The 19,543-nt window shown below is 50.0% G+C and overlaps 1 protein-coding gene across 1 annotated transcript in view; it reads left to right on the forward strand.

Annotated features, from left to right (window-relative positions):
- The first annotated feature begins 752 nt into the window (after positions 1-752).
- LOC137311389 (E3 ubiquitin/ISG15 ligase TRIM25-like) overlaps positions 753-19,543 on the forward strand; it is a 51,261-nt gene continuing 32,470 nt past the window's right edge. The window contains exons 1-5 of the mRNA XM_067978630.1: positions 753-995; positions 1,678-1,773; positions 2,850-3,045; positions 6,981-7,088; positions 14,401-14,535. Of these exons, the coding sequence (XP_067834731.1) occupies positions 753-995; positions 1,678-1,773; positions 2,850-3,045; positions 6,981-7,088; positions 14,401-14,535 (778 nt within the window). The remainder of the gene's footprint in view (positions 996-1,677; positions 1,774-2,849; positions 3,046-6,980; positions 7,089-14,400; positions 14,536-19,543) is intronic.

A 19,543-nucleotide genomic window follows, 5' to 3' on the forward strand; every position in this document is an offset into this window, starting at 1 on the left:
CACAGTACTCGAGGTGGGTCTGACCAGAACTGGACACAGTACTCGAGGTGAGTCTGACCAGAACTGGACACAGTACTCGAGGTGGGTCTGACCAGAACTGGACACAGTACTCGTGGTGGGTCTGACCAGAACTGGACACAGTACTCGAGGTGGGTCTGACCAGACCCTGTACAGTTTGATCGTGACTTCCTCTGACTGTATTCTCCTGTTTTGGATTTGTTCTCCAACATTATTTTATCTTTGTTGGTCACAGCTCTGTGTTCTTTGGATATGTTTCGTGTTGAGTTTACTGAGACTTGTTGCCTCTGCTGGTTTGCTTTGTTTGAACTCTCTTTGCCCCTCTGATGAACCTTTTAACTTTTTCTGTATATTTTTCTATTCCTCCCAGAGATCTCCTTCACCTTCCTCTCTGCAGGATTTGTAACGTTTATTTTTCCCTCTTTATATCAGTTTTAATTTGTTTCTTAAACCATTTTGGGTCTGGTCTGAGCTGATTAGTTTTCAGTTTGTGTTGACTGAGCCCAGTTTGCTGTATTCTGGCTCCAGATTGTAAAATTGTAATCTTGTGTTTCTGGTTTTGGTTCTGACCTGCAACTGCAAGCCTGAAAGGGTTAATCTTCAGACAGAGTGAATCATGAAAGTGAAACTAACATCGTCACTCCCTGCACCGGGTGTTTATAAGAATTTCACTTCCTGCTCTGGTTCCTCAGTCTCTCTTGTGCTGTGTGAAAGCTGCTTCAGGTGCTGGAGGGATGGAGCCTGGAGCTGATTCAGCCGATGTCGTGTGTGATTACTGTGTCGAGAATCCATCCCCAGCTGTGAAGACATGTCTGAAATGTGAAACATCTTTTTGCTCCAGTCATTTAAAACCACATCTGCTGAACAAGGCCTTCAGTGGACACACCCTCATCGAACCTGTGGCTGATCTTACAGACAGGCAGTGTGTTGACCATAAGAAGATCCTTGAATACTACTATAAAGATGATGCAGAGTATGTGTGTGTTTCCTGTACAATAATAGGGAAACATAAATCCCACACACTGCTGAGCCTGGATGAGGCACAAGCTGCAATTAAGGTGAGTGACACAATTCCTGATATTAAATACAGTGAGGGAGAGTTTTCCTGTAGAGCTCAGTAATTCACTGTGTGGGCACCAGTGAGAACTGGCACTCCATGGCATAGGGCTGGAGAGCAGAGCATGTTGTTGCCCTGTGTAACACTGGGGTATTCTGCCATCTGACCAGCAGGAAGAGGACCATCACCGGTGGGGGGAGTGAGGGACACCCACGGGGTGAGACTCAGGGGCTGGGGGGAGAAACTGTTTCTCACAAGAGGGAATTGGTGTTTGAGAAATGCTGGTGTGACTGAGTCTGTCTCCCTTTCCCCTCGGCTGATTCCTGGAAATGGAGGAGCTGAGTCCGTGTGAAAATGCAGCACACGGTGAGTCAGTGTGAAAAGAAGCCGGTGTGTGTGTGGTTCCTCAGTTTATACAGGGCAGGGAGCGCCTCTTTACTGAGAGTCACAGAAGGGAATATTTCTGCTCAGGGCCCAGACACTGAGAATCCCCCAAAACTACTTTCTATCCACACCCAGTGGGGTCACTCCTGGAACGGAATCATTTCCCTTTTACATTCCAGTTTGAATCCCTTTTAAACACTTTCCAATTGCCTTTACAGGAAGAATTGGAGAGAGAAATCGAGAGTCTTCAGGGAGTCCAGCAGAATTGTTCCAGCAAACAGCGAGACTTGGAGAGATCAGAAGCTGAAATAAAGGTGGGTAAAGTGGGACTGGATTTAGAAAGGGTTTCTCTCCCCGCTGAGTCAATGAGCACATCAGAAACAGGCCTTCCAAACCAGGCTGGTTGTGTTGGGGCCGAGTCACTGATTACACTGAGTTCCCCGTGTGTTTGATGTGAGGGGGAGCTGCTTAACTCTCCCTGCACCTCCCAGGGAATATTATTACATCACTTGGGCACTGGATTTCCTGAAACAGACACAGTCAGAGGCTGGGAGTTGGAGACTTGCCCTGAAGCCTGTATCAGATGAACATAGAAAGGAAGAGGAAGAAAAGACCATTAGCCCCAGCGAGCCTGCCCCATGCAGACAGGGTTCAATCACACACACCACTGATCCACCCCGAGCCATGGACTCACCTGGGAAAGGCAAACAGAAGAGAGAAAAAACACCTGCAGACAATTCAGGACAAACTCTGGGAAATTCCTCCCCAGCTCCCTTTCAAAGGGTGGGAGTGACTCCATACCCCCCGACATGTTCAGGGAGTCTGTTCCAGAGATCGAGGACTCTGGGGTCTAACCTAACTCTGTGCCTATGGATTTTACACACAGGCCCTCTAGTCCTACCATCCTGATCCATCTCAAGTACCTCACCCAACGAGTGAGTCCAATAATCCCTCGATCATTTTCAAAACCTCAATCATGTCCCTCTCGGCCTGCCTTTCTCAAAATCACCCTCCCTCTTGGAGCCGATTCTGAGAACTAAAATCCATCAGACTACGTGTCATTCTGGCCACCGTCCTCTCCAGAGTCTCAATCTCCTTCACCAGGTGTGGGCACCAAAACTGGACCCATCACTCCAGGTGTGGATGGACCAGGTGGCAGTGCCATACACAGTCTAAATACAGTGCTCTTTCTATTAAACTCAAGGCTCAAGGCCACACTCGTTAAACTCTGTTTTCTCTCCCAGTAGACCCTCCCCCACTGCTTGTCCATCTTTAACGGGTAATCGAGTAGTGATCGAAACAAACTGTCCCGTCCCTGGAAAGTGCCGTGTGCTCAGGGTAAGAGCTGTGTGGAAGGGCCGTTTGTAATGAGAGTTGGTTTGGGTTTCAGACACGAATCAATGAGCTGAAAGGAAAGCTATCGAAGAGCTTCTCTGAATGGAGGAGACAGCTGGAAGAAGATGAAGAATACGCACTGAAACTGATCGATGAGGAGGGGCTCCGAGCTCTCTCACAGATTAGAAGCTGTTCTGAAGCATTAAACAAGAGGATGGAACAGATTACATTAATAGATGGAGAAACCCAGAGTCTGGGACAGAGGGACCATCTCTCCTTTATTCAGGTACATCTTCAATATAAACAGGGCCATGTCTGGGGAATGGGGCGTTTCTGTGAGGCTGGTGAGAGGGCTGAATTGTTTGAAGATTGTTGGTTGGGCCCAGCATTGGTGCTGCCCCCTCAGCCCTGCCCTCGGAGTGTTGGCGCTGCCCCCTCAGCCCTGCCCTCAGAGTGTTGGCGCTGCCCCCTCAGCCCTGCCCTGGGAGTGTTGGCGCTGCCCCCTCAGCCCTGCCCTGGGAGTGTTGGCGCTGCCCCCTCAGCCCTGCCCTCGGAGTGTTGGCGCTGCCCCCTCAGCCCTGCCTTCGTAGTGTTGGCGCTGCCCCCTCGGCCCTGCCCTGGGAGTGTTGGCGCTGCCCCCTCAGCCCTGCCCTGGGAGTGTTGGCGCTGCCCCTCAGCCCTGCCCTGGGAGTGTTGGTGCTGCCCCCTCGGCCCTGCCCTGGGAGTGTTGGCGCTGCCCCCTCAGCCCTGCCCTGGGAGTGTTGGCGCTGCCCCCTCAGCCCTGCCCTCGGAGTGTTGGCGCTGCCCCCTCAGCCCTGCCCTCGGAGTGTTGGCGCTGCCCCCTCAGTCCTGCCCTCGGAGTGTTGGCGCTGCCCCCTCAGCCCTGCCCTCGGAGTGTTGGCGCTGCCCCCTCAGCCCTGCCCTCGGAGTGTTGGTGCTGCCCCCTCAGCCCTGCCCTCGGTGTGTTGGCGCTGCCCCCTCAGCCCTGCCCTCGGAGTGTTGGCGCTGCCCCCTCAGCCCTGCCCTCGGAGTGTTGCTGCTGCCCCCTCAGCCCTGCCCTCGGAGTGTTGGCGCTGCCCCCTCAGCCCTACCCTGGGAGTGTTGGCGCTGCCCCCTCAGCCCTGCCCTCGGAGTGTTGCTGCTGCCCCCTCAGCCCTGCCCTCGGAGTGTTGGCGCTGCCCCCTCAGCTCTGCCCTCGGAGTGTTGGCGCTGCCCCCTCAGCCCTGCCCTGGGAGTGTTGCTGCTGCCCCCTCAGCCCTGCCCTCGGAGTGTTGGCGCTGCCCCCTCATCCCTGCCCTGGGAGTGTTGGCGCTGCCCCCTCAGCCCTGCCCTGGGAGTGTTGGCGCTGCCCCCTCAGCCCTGCCCTCGGAGTGTTGGCGCTGCCCCCTCAGCCCTGCCCTCGGAGTGTTGCTGCTGCCCCCTCAGCCCTGCCCTCGGAGTGTTGGCGCTGCCCCCTCAGCCCTGCCCTCGGAGTGTTGGCGCTGCCCCCTCAGCCCTGCCCTCGGAGTGTTGCTGCTGCCCCCTCAGCCCTGCCCTCGGAGTGTTGGCGCTGCCCCCTCAGCCCTGCCCTGGGAGTGTTGGCGCTGCCCCCTCAGCCCTGCCCTGGGAGTGTTGGCGCTGCCCCCTCAGCCCTGCCCTCGGAGTGTTGGCGCTGCCCCCTCAGCCCTGCCCTCGGAGTGTTGCTGCTGCCCCCTCAGCCCTGCCCTGGGAGTGTTGGCGCTGCCCCCTCAGCCCTGCCCTGGGAATGTTGGCGCTGCCCCCTCGGCCCTGCCCTGGGAGTGTTGGTGCTGCCCCAGGATTGAGTGCAGTGAAATGTGGGATTATTGCCCATTCCTGTGACTGGCCCCACCTACTGTTATACACTGAACTCTTTACTCTCAATCCCAAATTCACTCTTTGGTTCCATTGGGTGTTGATTTGTTCGTTGACTGATTTGATCTCCTCTCTTTATTCACAGAACTCGAAGCAGCTCCTTTCCAGGTAAGTTCCTCTCAGTCATACAGTACCTGCTGCTGATAGGGAACCTTCCCCTGTATCTGGGAGAAGAGTGAAAGTAGAATCACCGCTTGGAAACCTTCCCAGATAAGGTGCTTTCAAATGGTGGGAATATTGAGTGATGTTTAACTGTGGTTTGAGGGGTTATTGGCTCAGGCAGCCTGTGGGAAATGGGAGATTCCACATGTACACTGACGACCCCCAGCTCTACCTCACCACCACCTCTCTCGACCCCTCCACAGCATCTGATTTGTTACGCTGCTTGTCCGACATCCAGTATTGGATGAGGTGAAATTTCCTCCAATTAAATATTGGGAAGTTCGAAGCCATTGTCTTCGGTCCCCACCACAAACTCCGTTCCCTAGTCACCGACTCCATCCCCCTCCCTGGCCACTGTCTGAGTCTGAACCAGACTGTTCCCAACCTCGGTGTTCTATTTGACCCTGAGCTGAGCTTCCGACCCCATTTCCTCTCCATCACCAAGACCTCCTACTTCCACCCCATAATATCACCTGTCTCAGCATCTGCTGCTGAAACCCTCATCCGTGCTATTGTTACCTCTGGACTCGACTTTTCCAATTCTCTCCTGTCCGGCCTCCCATCTTCCACCCGCCATGACCTTCAGCTGATCCAAAACTCTGCTGCCCGTATCCTAACTCGCACCAAGTCCCGTTCACCCATCACCCTCTGCTCACTGACCCACATTGACTCCCGGTCCAGCAACGCCTCGAGTTTAAAATTCTCATCCTTGTTTTAATTCCCTCCATGGCCTCGTTACTCCCTGTCTCTGTAACCTCCTCCAGCCCGACAACTCTCCGAGAACTCTGCGTTCCTCTAATTCTGGCCTTTTGTGGATCCCCGATTTGCTTCACCCCACCATCGGCAGCCGTGTTTTCAGCTTTCTAGGCCCTAAGCTCTGGAATTCTCCCCCTAAACATCTCCTTCTGTCTACCTCTACCTCTCCACCTCTCTACCTCTACCTCTCCACCTCTCTATGTCTACCTCTCCACCTCTCTACCTCTACCTCTCCACCTCTCTATGTCTACCTCTCCACCTCTCTACCTCTACCTCTCCTCCTCTCTATGTCTACCTCTCCACCTCTCCATGTCTACCTCTCCACCTCTCTACCTCTACCTCTCCACCTCTCTATGTCTACCTCTCCACCTCTCCATGTCTACCTCTCCACCTCTCCATGTCCACCTCTCCACCTCTCTACCTCTACCTCTCCACCTCTCTATGTCTACCTCTCCACCTCTCTACGTCTACCTCTCCTCCTCTCCATGTCTACCTCTCCACCTCTCTACCTCTACCTCTCCACCTCTCTATGTCTACCTCTCCACCTCTCCATGTCTACCTCTCCACCTCTCTACCTCTACCTCTCCACCTCTCTACCTCTACCTCTCCACCTCTCCATGTCTACCTCTCCACCTCTCTACGTCTACCTCTCCACCTCTCCATGTCTACCTCTCCACCTCTCTACCTCTACCTCTCCACCTCTCTATGTCTACCTCTCCACCTCTCTACGTCTACCTCTCCTCCTCTCCATGTCTACCTCTCCACCTCTCTACGTCTACCTCTCCACCTCTCTACGTCTACCTCTCCTCCTCTCTATGTCTACCTCTCCACCTCTCTCCGTCTACCTCTCCTCCTCTCTATGTCTACCTCTCCTCCTCTCCATGTCTACCTCTCCACCTCTCTACGTCTACCTCTCCACCTCTCTACGTCTACCTCTCCTCCTCTCTACGTCTACCTCTACCTGGGAGGCTGTTCCTTCTCCTCTCCTCACTTCACATGATTGTAGAGAGTGTGATCCTGCAGAGAGGGGGGAGCACAGACTGGAAACCCTCGGGATAATAATAATTATTAATAATGGAATGATGAGGACTCCAGTACAGAGAAACTGGACTGAACACAGACGGCTTTGAAAATCACAAACTGAGCTGAAGTGGCAGCAAACCAGGATCCCACTGCACGTGTGGAGATCAGTGTGAATGCAGGGCGACTGCAAATCCCGGGATTCTGCCATTTTCAGGATGGGTTGCTGCGGGGTCTCAGTACGAGCATTAGAAGGGGTGCAGGTTGTTGCACTGATCACTCGTTCCCCTTTGGGTTTCTGATCTGAAATGTCCCCACTGATAAAAACATTCTCTCCTCTTTCATTCCAGAGTGACTGAGACTCGGAGAGTCACAGACCCAGATGTTCCAGCGCTCACCCTGAACCTGTCCAATATATCTCAACTTATCCAGAAGAGGCTGAATGGATCAGAAAAGTATCACTCAGACATATTGGGAATCATTGGTAAGAACGTGCAGCTTTTCTCCAATATAAGGGACTGAGAGCAGGTCGGGTGAGTTGTGTTCAGACAGCTGGGAATATCCAAAATAATTCAGGAACTTACAAAGACACAGACACACACGCCCTGTCACAGAGACTCACACAGACACACACGCCCTGTCACAGAGACTCACACAGACACACACGCCCTGTCACAGAGACTCACACAGACACACACGCCCTGTCACAGAGACTCACACAGACACACACGCCCTGTCACAGGGACTCACACAGACACACACGCCCTGTCACAGAGACTCACACAGACACACACGCCCTGTCACAGAGACTCACACAGACGCACACGCCCTGTCACAGAGACTCACACAGACACACACGCCCTGTCACACAGACACACAGACACACACGCCCCGTCACAGAGACTCACACAGACACACACGCCCTGTCACACAGACTCACACAGACACACACGCCCTGTCACAGAGACTCACACAGACACACACGCCCCGTCACAGAGACTCACACAGACACACACGCCCTGTCACAGAGACTCACACAGACACACACGCCCTGTCACAGAGACTCACACAGACACACACGCCCTGTCACAGAGACTCACACAGACTCACACGCCCTGTCACAGAGACTCACACAGACACACACGCCCTGTCACAGAGACTCACACAGACACACACGCCCTGTCACAGAGACACACACAGACACACACACCCTGTCACAGAGACTCACACAGACACACACGCCCTGTCACAGAGACTCACACAGACACACACGCCCTGTCACAGAGACTCACACAGACACACACGCCCGGTCACAGAGACTCACACAGACACACACGCCCTGTCACAGAGACTCACACAGACACACACGCCCCGTCACAGAGACTCACACAGACACACACGCCCTGTCACAGAGACTCACACAGACACACACACCCTGCCAAGAAACACACACAGACACACATGTCCTGTCACAGAGACACACATAGACTCGGATAGATATAGACACAATCAATAAATACACAAATATAAACAGATAGAGAGAGAGAGAGAGAGAGATTGAAATCAATGGAAGTCCTGATACTGGCTGATTTAAGGAACATTGACTGTTCCCACAGTTGGCATCAAAAGGATTTATTTATTGAATTGTTCCCATCCCTGCCCTGTCTGTTTCACTCTCTGTATTACTGTGACTCTCTATTCCATTCCCTTTAATACCCGCCCTATCTGTTCCACTCTCTAATACTTGACTGATCTGTTTCACTCTGTAATTCCCACCCCGTTTTCCTGTCGGTTTCACCGACTGTAATACCTGCCCCGTCAGTTTCACTGTGTTCGGGTCTGTCACACCCGTGCTGTCTGGTTCACCACACAATACACAGTCGGTCTGTTTTGTTCTCTCTACGGGTGAAAAACAGTAATTAGTATTTATCATGAAGCAAAACTATACAGAAGCAAGAGCCAATCAGTGGATGGGTTCACAAAACAGGACTTAACTTGTTCCCACACATCGATTGGCTTCCTGGGTCCAACAGAACAAGTGTTTTTGAGTATTTGCTGCCCTTTTCTCCGAGTCCTTATAACTCTGGTGCTCAGTCTCCACAGAGCTCAGTGCTGTCACGTGGGGTTAAACAGTACACAGGTGAATTAAAGCAAACAGCAGCAGCTGTCACACTTCCCCCCCAGCTGAGTCGTTACTAGAACTGTCAATCAGAATCAGCACAAACCACACAGTGGCAGCAACCATGTCAATCTGCAATGACACCCAGCACCTGCAATACCAGGAGATGATAATACTGACACATGGACACTGGTCACTCACACAGACTCACTGTCGTCTTATCTCATTAATTACAGTGAGGAGTGGGCCATTCAGCCCCTCGAGCCTGTTCCACCATTCAATGTGATCATGGCTGATCTGTATCCTATCTCCATCCACCCACATTGGCTCCTTATCCCTTAATACCCTTGGCGAGCAAAAATCTATCGATCTCAGATTTAAAATGATTAGTTGCTAACTTCTCTCCTGATTGGCCTGGCTCTGATTTTACGGTCATGTCCCCTTTTCCTAGACTCCCCCACCAGTGGAAAAAATTTCCCTCTAACGACCCGATCAATTCCTTTCAAAATCCTAAAATCCTCAATCAAATCACCCCTTAACCTCCAGGGAATACAAGCCTCGTTTATATAATCTCTCCTCATAATCTAACCCTTGGAGCCCTGGTAATATTCTGGTGAATCTACACTGCACTCCTTCCAAGGCCAATATATCCTTTCTCAGTGCGGTGCCCAGAACTGTACCCAGTACTCCAGATGTGGTCTAACCAGGGATTTGTCCAGCTGGAGGAAAACTCCCTCCCCTCGATATTCCAGTCCTCCACTTATAAAGGCTCACATTCCATTCGCCTTTTTGATTATGTTTTGGACCTGACGACTACATTTCAGTGATCTGTTTACACGGACCCCGTCATCTCTTTGGACCTCCACTGCTCCAGCTTTTCACCGTTTAAATATACTCACATCGATCCTGTTTTGGACCAAAATGGATGACCTTATACTCATGAGCATTGAAATCCATCTGCCACAGTTTTGCCCATTCACTTAATCTATCAATGTCTCTTTATAATTTTATGATCCTGTCTCCACTATTTAATATGCCTCCAATCTTTGTGTCATTGGAAAATTTGGATATAAGGCCCTTTATTGTGTTATCAAAGTCATTAATAAAAATAGGGAACATTTATTTTTTATTCGTTCACGGGATGTGGGCGTCGCTGGCGAGGCCGGCATTTATTGCCCATCCCTAATTGCCCTTGAGAAGATGGTGGTGAGCCGCCTTCTTGAACTGCTGCAGTCCGTGTGGTGAAGGTTCTCCCACAGTGCTGTTAGGGAGGGAGTGCCAGGATTTTGACCCAGCGACGATGAAGGAACGGCCGATATATTTCCAAGTCGGGATGGTGTGTGACTTGGAGGGGAACGTGCAGGTGGTGTTGTTCCCATGTGCCTGCTGCTCTTGTCCTTCTAGGTGGTAGAGGTCGTGGGTTTGGGAGGTGCTGTCGAAGAAGCCTTGGCGAGTTGCTGCAGTGCATCCTGTGGATGGTACGCACTGCAGCCACTGTGCGCCGGTGGTGAAGGGAGTGAATATTTAGGGTGGTGAAGACTGACACAAAGTAATTATTCAACAAGTCTGCCATTTCCTTATTTTCATTTGCAATATTACCTGCATCTATTTTTAAAGGGCCCACATTCCCCTTGTCTACCCATTCTCTAATATAATTGTAAAATCTTTTTGTGTTAATCTTGATATCCTTCGTATGTTTGTTTTCATTCTCTCTTTTTGCAGCTCTCACTATCTTTTTTGTCTTCCTTTGCTGTTCTTCAAATCTCTCCCAGTCCCCTGGATCTACACTTTACTCTTCCCTTTAGTTTTATCTTATCTCTCACCTCTTTTGTTGACCGTGACTGTTTTATTTGGTAAGTTGAGCTCTTGCTCCTTAGGGGTTTATACAGATCCTGTATTAAGCTCAAATCTTTTTCTGAACACCTCCCACTGATCATCTGTCGTTTTACCAGATAACAGTTTTGACCAGTGTGCTGTCGTCAGTCTCTCTCATCCCATTAAAGTCAGCCTGATCAAAATCTAGAATCTTAGTAACTGGGTTAAGTTTCTCCTTTTCAAACCTAACATTTATATTATGTAATGTCAACTATCATATTATGATCACTGTTTGATTAATGTTCCCTTACTGTTAGATCATAAACTAGGTCTGGCTCATTACTCATTACTGAATCTAGCATGGCCTGTCCTCTTGATGGTTCTAGAATATACTGTTCCAGAAAACTATCTTGAATGCACTCAAGAAATTCACCACCTTTCTGAGTTGAGCCACTCTGCTCTTCCCAAGCTGCATTTGAGCCTCTAATTCACTCAATTTAATTCTTGTACTCCGTGCATTAGTAAATAAAACCCTTACTTGGGCAAAAGACCCGAACCTGACCTTCTGCCCTGTTGCTGCCTTTCTCACTTTGTGTAATTTAACATGTTTCTTATTTCTCACTCCTGCTGTAACGACTTTAGTTATTTCAGTGTTCCCTTCACCTGGAGTGTCTCTATCACTATTTATAACCTGAACTCTGCTCTTATCCCTTTTATCAATCATTAACCTATCATTTTACTATTGTTTCTGACTGAGACCTCCCCCCAGTATATTAATTTAAAGCCCTTTTTAAATAAATAAAGGCAGCAGATGCTGTGGTTGAACATTACTTGGCTGTGGCAGGTTTAAGGTCAGCTCTCAAGTCTTCACAATCACTCTTCTTCCGGAGACCTGTAAAAATCATGTTTGTTCCTGGGATATATTTCTTCAGATTCTCCAGGTGCTCTCTGAGTATGTCCTCACCCCAGGTAATACCTTTGTTTTTATTTGCTTCTGTGTAAGAAAATCCTTCAGCCTGGCCAGTCTTGTGTCCAAATAAGTCCGACAGGATTGGCCCAGTCTTGTGTTTGCCTCCAGTTTCAACAGTGTGACATTGTGCACACTTCTGAACAAAGACATCTTCGCACCCTGTTTATCCTCTCCACTAGGACCTTGGTCCCAGCCCGGTTCAGGTGGAGTCCGTCCCAGTGGTCCAGCTCCCTCCTGTCCCAATGGTACAGCTCCCTCCTGTCCCAGTGGTCCAGCTCCCTCCTGTCCCAGTGGTCCAGCTCCCTCCTGTCCCAGTGGTCCAGCTCCCTCCTGTCCCAATGGTACAGCTCCCTCCTGTCCCAGTGGTCCAGCTCCCTCCTGTCCCAGTGGTACAGCTCCCTCCTGTCCCAGTGGTCCAGCTCCCTCCTGTCCCAGTGGTCCAGCTCCCTCCTGTCCCAGTGGTACAGCTCCCTCCTGTCCCAGTGGTCCAGCTCCCTCCTGTCCCAGTGGTCCAGCTCCCTCCTGTCCCAGTGGTCCAGCTCCCTCCTGTCCCAGTGGTCCAGCTCCCTCCTGTCCCAGTGGTCCAGCTCCCTCCTGTCCCAGTGGTCCAGCTCCCTCCTGTCCCAGTACTGGTCCCAGTGTCCCATGAAATGGAACCCCTCCTTCCCACACCACTCCTTCAGCCACATGTTCACCTTCCTGATCCGTTTGTCCCGATGCCAATTAGCACGTGGCTCGGCTAATAATCCTGAGGTTACCATTCGAATTACATAGAATTACATAAAACTTACAAATACATAAAACTTACAGCACAGAAACAGGCCATTCGGCCCAACTAGTCTGTGCTGGTGTTTATGCTCCACACGAGCCTCCTCTCACCCTGCTTCGTCTCACCCTATCAGCATATCCTCTATTCCGTTCTCCCTCATGGACTTATTTAGCTTCCCTTTAAAGGCCTCTGTCCTTTTGACCTCAACTACTCCAAGTGGTAGCAAGTTCCACATTCTAATTTTAAGGTGATCGGCAAAAGAATCAAAGGCAACGTGAGGAAAAGCTTTTTTACGCAGCGAGTAGTTCTGATCTGGAATGTGCTGCCTGAAAGGGCGGTGGAAGCAGATTCAATAGTGACTTTCAAAAAGGAATTGGATCAATATTTGAAGGGAAAAAATTTGCAGAGCTACCAGGAAAGAGCGGGGGGATGGGACTAACTAGATTGCTCTTACAAAGAGCTGGCACAGGCTCGATGGGCTGAATGGCCTCTTTCTGTGCTGTAATGATTCTATGATTCTAATTACTCTCTGGGTAAAAACGTTTGTCCTGAATTCTGTGTTGGATTCATTAGTGACTATATTATATTTAGTGGCCCTCGTTTTGGACGACCCCACAAGTGGAAACATCTTCTCCACATCCACCCTATCAACTCACTTCATAATTTTAAAGACCTCAAAAAGGTCACCCTTCAGCCTTCTCTCTTCCAGAGAAAAGAGCCCCAGCCTGTTCAGCCTTTCCTGATAGTGAAAACATCTCGGTTCTGGTGTCATCCTGGGAAATCTTTGTTGCACCTTCTCCAGTGCCTCGATATCCATTTTGTAATATGGAGGCCCGAACTGTACTGAGTGGTCTAAGCAAGGTTCGATACAAGTTTAACATAACTTCCCTGCTTTTCAATTCTATTCCTCTAGAAATGAACCATGGTGCTTTGTTTGCGATTTTTATGGCCTTGTTAACTTGCATCGTCACTTTGAATGATTTGTGAATTTGTGCACCTGAGTCCCTCTGCTCCTTGACCCCATTCAGACTCTTATTTTCCAAGGAGAATGTGGCCTCCTCATTCCTCCCACCAAAACGCACCACCTCACACTTATCGATATTGAAATTCATTGGCCATTTACACACCCATTCTGCAAGTTTATTAACATCTTCCTGTCCTTAGTCGCAGTCCTCCTCAGTATTAACGATACTCCTGAATTTATTGTCATCCACAAGTTTAGAGATTGTATTTCCAATGAACATCAGTGGTCCCAGCACCGATCCCTGTGGAACACCACTGTCCACTTCCTCCAGTCTGAGTAACTACCTTTATCACTGCTCTCTGTTTTCTGTTCTGTATCCAGCTTGCGATCCATTCTGCTGCTTGTCCCCAGACTCCACAAGCTCTGACCTTAATTACTGGCTCAAACAATCCAGTCTGCTTCGAACAGGCAGCAGGTGTCTAGAGAAACAACAGCTTCCAGTGTAACACCAGGCACTTCAGAAACCCACCCACCCATTCCAGAAATACCCAGATATGGGAATCAGTGGGTGGAGATCCCGGCCCTCCTGCTCCTGCTGGAGTTTGTGAGGTCAGCGAGGCTCCGAATTTACACGGGGCCAGTGGGTGCCCAGACCACTCCTGCCGTGCCCGCCCGCCCCTGGGCTGGGGTTGCTCAGGCCATGGGCCTTTTCTTCAGGGGTACACGTTTGCCCCTCGGGAGACCGGTACACCTCGACTCACTCACTGAACCGGCCTCCGCTGATTGTCTGGGTCCTGGCAGGGCCAAACACAGTGGGATATCCTGGGGTACTGAGTCCCTGTCTCAGGCTCTGCACCCTCGCCATCAGTGGCCTTGTAAGGGGTGGGCAGAGGGAACCCCTGGAAATGGCAGTGACCCTGCGGAACCCCCGAGGAACTTTGACCCCGACGTATGAAAGGGTCAACGCCCAAAGCATGGACTTGTTTGTTCTCTCCACAGATGCTGCCTGGCCCGCTGAGTGTGAGCAATGCCACGGGGGATCTGCTAATATTTAATTACAGAGAAATGTAAAGACTATATAACCCCACCATCCAGTAATATGAAGGAGGCTGGACCTCGCTGGGTCACAATTCCCAATTACCGTGTGCTTTGTTTACAGTGCCAGCTTCCACCGAATACAGGGGCCCATCGAATGTAACTCCTCCCCCACACAGCTCCTCTGGGGCAGCCCCTGTCCCAGGGAATGTCCTCCAGCTGTCGACTGGGATCACGGGAAGAGCGGGAATATCCCAAGGTCTGTTTATAATCTTACACAAGGATCACGGGGGCAGTGATTCATTTCTGTTTAACTCTTTGTTTTTCTCTGGTGTTTCTTCAGTCAGGGTTTAGCTCAGAGGATTCGAGGGTCGAGTTCCTGCACCTCTTTCCTCTCCACAACTCGGAATTGGTCCGAGTCTCAGACACAGGGCTGGAGGGGGGTCCTGGGGAACTCACAGTGAACAGGGACTAACGGAAGGGGCATAAGATTCATCCGAATTCTCAGGTGAATCCGCGGTACTGTTTGTAAACTGATGGAGGCTCTAATCAAGCTGTGGGCAGGATGGGACACTAACAGGAGGGAGAGAGCCCAGGGCACACTCCTGTATTCAGGATGGAACAGTAACAGGAGGGAGAGAGCCCAGGGCACACTCCTGTATTCAGGATGGGACAGTAACAGGAGGGAGAGAGCCCAGGGCACACTCTTGTATTCAGGATGGAACACTAACAGGAGGGAGAGAGCCCAGGGCACACTCCTGTATTCAGGATGGGACAGTAACAGGAGGGAGAGAGCCCAGGGCACACTCCTGTATTCAGGATGGAACAGTAACAGGAGGGAGAGAGCCCAGGGCACACTCCTGTGAGCTGTGTGTTCCCAGTACAGCCGGTGCTGAGATTGTGGGGCTGGAACTGTGAGTCTGTGGGATGTGTTGTGTACAGGTGAATCCCCTCCATTGTGTCTGGGAGAACGTGAGCACAGTGCCAGGGGCTTGTGTGATTAAACTGACTGCTACTGTGTGTCTCCACTGCAGTGTTTGCACTGAGTGTACAGCACTGGGACCCACACACTGCTATTTAACAGGGATTCTGATTGAAGGCCATTGATTTAACATGGGATGAATCCAGTCTAAGAGGTAATATGGGGCTGACACTGTCTGGGAAATACTGACACTCCCACCCTGCAGCTGTCAATCATTGATCTGAGTGGAATAACCCAGTCTGACCAATCTCTTGCGGTGGGGCAGGTTAGGACCCATGAAGGAGATCTTCTGATGGAGGCAGAGGGGATGGCCGAGGGACTCAATGAATACTTTGCATCAGTCTTTACCAAGCAAGAAGATGTTGCCAGAGTCTCAGTCAAGGAAGATATCGTTGAGATGGGCTAAAAATTGATAAGGAAGAGGTACTTGAAAGGCTGTCTGTGTTTAAAGTAGATACGTGACCCTGTCCGGATGGGATGCATCCTAGGTTGCTGAGGGAAGTAAGGGTGGAAATTGGGGAGGTACTGGCCCTAATCTTCCAAACATCCGTAGATACAGGGGTGGTGCCAGAGGTCTGGAGAATTGCAAATGTTACACCCTTGTTCAAAAAAGGGTGTAAGGATAAACCCAGCAACTACAGGCCAGTCAGTTTAACCTCAGCAGTGGGGAAACTTTTAGAAATGATAATCCGGGACAGAATTAACAGTCACTTGGACGAGGGTGGATTGATTAGGGAAAGCCAGCACGGATTTATTAAAGGCAAATCGTGTTTAATTAACCCGATGGAGTTTTTTGATGAGGTAACAGAGAGGGCAGATGAGGGCAATGCAGTTGATGTGGTTTATATGGACTTTCAAAAGGTGTTTGATAAAGTGCCGCACGGTCGGCTTATCATCAAGATTGCGGCCCGTGGAATAAAGGGGGCAGTAGCAACATGGATACAGAATTGGCTAAGTGACAGGAAACAGAGAGCAGTGGTGAACAGTTGTTTTTTGGACTGGAGGGAGGTGTACAGTGGTGTTCCCCAGGGGTTGGTGCTGGGACCACTGCTTTTCTTGATATATATTAATGGCTTGGACCTGGGAGTACAGGGCAAAATTACAAAAGTTTCAGATGACACAAAATTTGGAAGGGTAGTAAACAGTGAGGAGGATAGTGATAGACTTCAAGATGATATAGACAGGCTGGTGGCAAGGGCAGACACGTGGCAGATGAAAATTAACACAGAAAAATGTGAAGTGATACATTTTGTTAGGAAGAACGAGGAGAGGCAATATAATCTAGAGGACACAACTCTAAAAGGGGTACAGGAACAGAGAGATCTGGTGGTATGTGTGCACAAATCGTTGAAGGTGGCAGAGCAGGTTGAGAAAGCGGTTAAATAAGCATACGGGATCCTGGGCTTTATAAATAGAGGCATAGAGTACAAAAGTATGGAAGTCATGATAAACCTTTATAAAACACTGGTTCGTCCACAACTGGAGTATTGAGAGGGTGCAGAAGAGATTTGCTAGAATGATTCCAGGGATGAGGGACTTTAGTTACGTGGATAAACTGGAGAAGCTGGGCTTGTTCTCCTTGGAACAGAGATGGTTGCGAGGAGATTTGATAGAGGTATTCAAAATCATGAAGGGTCTAGACAGAGTGGATAGAGAGAAACTGTTCCCATTGGCAGATCGGTCAGGGACCAGAGGACCTAGATTTAAGGTGATTGGCAAAAGAACCAAAGGTGACATGAGGAAAACTTTTTTACACAGCGAGTGGTTAGGATCTGGAATGCACTGCCTGAGGGGGTGGTGGAGGCAGATTCAATCATGGCCTTCAAAAGGGAACTGGATAAGTACTTGAAAGGAAAAAATTTGCAGGGTGGGGGAGTGGGACTCGCTGGATTACCCTTGCATTGAGCCAGCTCGGACTCGATGGGCTGAATGGCCTCCTTTCATACTGTAACCTTTCTATGATTCATGATTCTTTGATTCTTCTCTCCTCTCTAGGGCAAAGGTCACCAATGAGCCTGGATCCAAAGACAGTAAACTGGAACTTGGTTCTGTCTGATGATCTGAGATCAGTAACATGGACTGAATGGGAACAGCCCTACCCACCTCACCCAGAGAGGTTTAAAGACTGGGCCCAAGTCCTCTGCTCCCAGAGTTTCTCCTCAGGATCCCATTCCTGGGATGTGGAGACTGATGGGCAAGGCTGGGAAATAGGGATTGTGTGTGGGAGTGTCGAGAGGGAGGGGGAAGACTCTGTTCTTGGATACAGCAGTAAATCCTGGTGTTTGGGCTTTTTTCTTGGTTCTCTCACAGCCTGGCAAAATAATCGTTTCACTGACCTCCCACCGATCCCGTCCAACATCAGGATCCGAGTTCAGTTAGACGACGAGGCCGGGACTCTGTCATTTCACCGGGTCACTGACTCACTGAGACATTTACACACATTTCAAACCACATTCACTGAACCCGTGCTTCCAGCATTTTATTGTGGGGACAAATCCCTAAAACTGTTAAATTAATCCTGATGTCTGAGACTCGGATGACGTTAATTCCAGTTTCTCAGCCCACTGTGGCTTCACTTACGGGTTGGCTGGATCTGATTGGATCACTCCCGGATCTCCCCCTCTGATGATGTCACTCCCGGATCTCCCCCTCTGATGATGTCACTCGCGGGTGTGCCCCTCTGATGATGTCACTCCCGGGTCTCCCCCTCTGATGATGTCACTCCTGGGTCTGCCCCTCTGATGATGTCACTCCCGGGTCTGACCCTCTGATGATGTCACTCCTGGGTCTGGCCCTCTGATGATGTCACTCGCGGGTCTGCCCCTCTGATGATGTCACTAGTGGGTCTGCCCCCTCTGATGATGTCACTCCCGGTTCTGCCCCCTCTGATGATGTCACTCCCGGGTCTGGCCCTCTGATGATGTCACTCCCGGGTCTGGCCCTCTGATGATGTCACTCCCGGATCTCCCCCTCTGATGATGTCACTCGCGGGTCTGCCCCTCTGTTGATGTCACTAGCGGGTCTGCCCCCTCTGATGATGTCACTCCCAGTTCTGCCCCCTCTGATGATGTCACTCCCGGGTCAGCCCTCGGATGATGTCACTCCCGGGTCTGCCCCTCTGATGATGTCAGGAGCGCAGAGCTTTGCTGTTTTTAAGGATCCGTGGGGTCTTTGTGCTTTTCTTTGTCAGGGTCTGTCACTAACGCTAAAAATAGTAACTTTAGGTGAGTTTGCTTGTAATTCGTGGTGTTACAATTGATTGTCCACTTCAGTTGTAGAATTTTACGACTTCAGCTCCAAAACGGTCGTGGTATAAATCTCAGTAGTGAATGATAGTAGTGGCAGGTGTGACTGTATTAATCTCAGTGGTGAATGACAGTAGTGACAGGTGTGACTGAATTAATCTCAGCAGTGAATGATAGTAGTGACAGGTGTGACTGTACTAATCTCAGTAGTGAATGATCGTAGTGACAGGTGTGACTGTATTAATCTCAGTAGTGAATGATAGTAGTGACAGGTGTGACTGTATTAATCTCAGTAGTGAATGATAGTAGTGACAGGTGTGACTGTATTAATCTCAGCAGTGAATGATAGTAGTGACAGGTGTGACTGTATTAATCTCAGCAGTGAATGATAGTAGTGACAGGTGTGACTGTATTAATCTCAGCAGTGAATGATAGTAGTGACAGGTGTGACTGTATTAATCTCAGCAGTGAATGATAGTAGTGACAGGTGTGACTGTATTAATCTCAGTGGTGAATGATAGTAGTGACAGGTGTGACTGTATTAATCTCAGTCGTGAATGATAGCAGTGACAGGTCACGGTCCCTTTAAAGAGCTGCTCTGAAAATCTGAGGCTGGGGTTGAAATTGTTCTTTGGCCGTTGCTCAAAACAGCGATGGTGAATCGACAGCCCGAGTTACACTGACTTCAGTGGAAAGGGAAATCGTGCGGGGTGTAAAATGGGCTGTCCATTCACTATCGCCCGTGTTGCACTAACACCAGAGACTAATTCCACCCCCGGGGTCTCCTGGGCATCGCTGAGAGCTTCTGGGACTGCCCAGGGGGGTAACACATCTGTCCTAAACTAAGTCAATGTATTGATAGATTGGACCAGACTGGGAACTTTTAATCTATGGTTTATGGGGTAATGATTTTTAGTTTATTGGACAGTAAGGTTCCTCCAGGGCTCACGACCAACATGAAATGGTAATATTATGGGATGTTTAACTTCATCAGACACGAGGGAGTGACTGAGTGTGTGAGGTATAAACAGGAAAATTGC

This window comes from Heptranchias perlo, unplaced genomic scaffold (genome assembly GCF_035084215.1).
Source record: "Heptranchias perlo isolate sHepPer1 unplaced genomic scaffold, sHepPer1.hap1 HAP1_SCAFFOLD_332, whole genome shotgun sequence".
NCBI lineage: Eukaryota > Metazoa > Chordata > Chondrichthyes > Hexanchiformes > Hexanchidae > Heptranchias > Heptranchias perlo.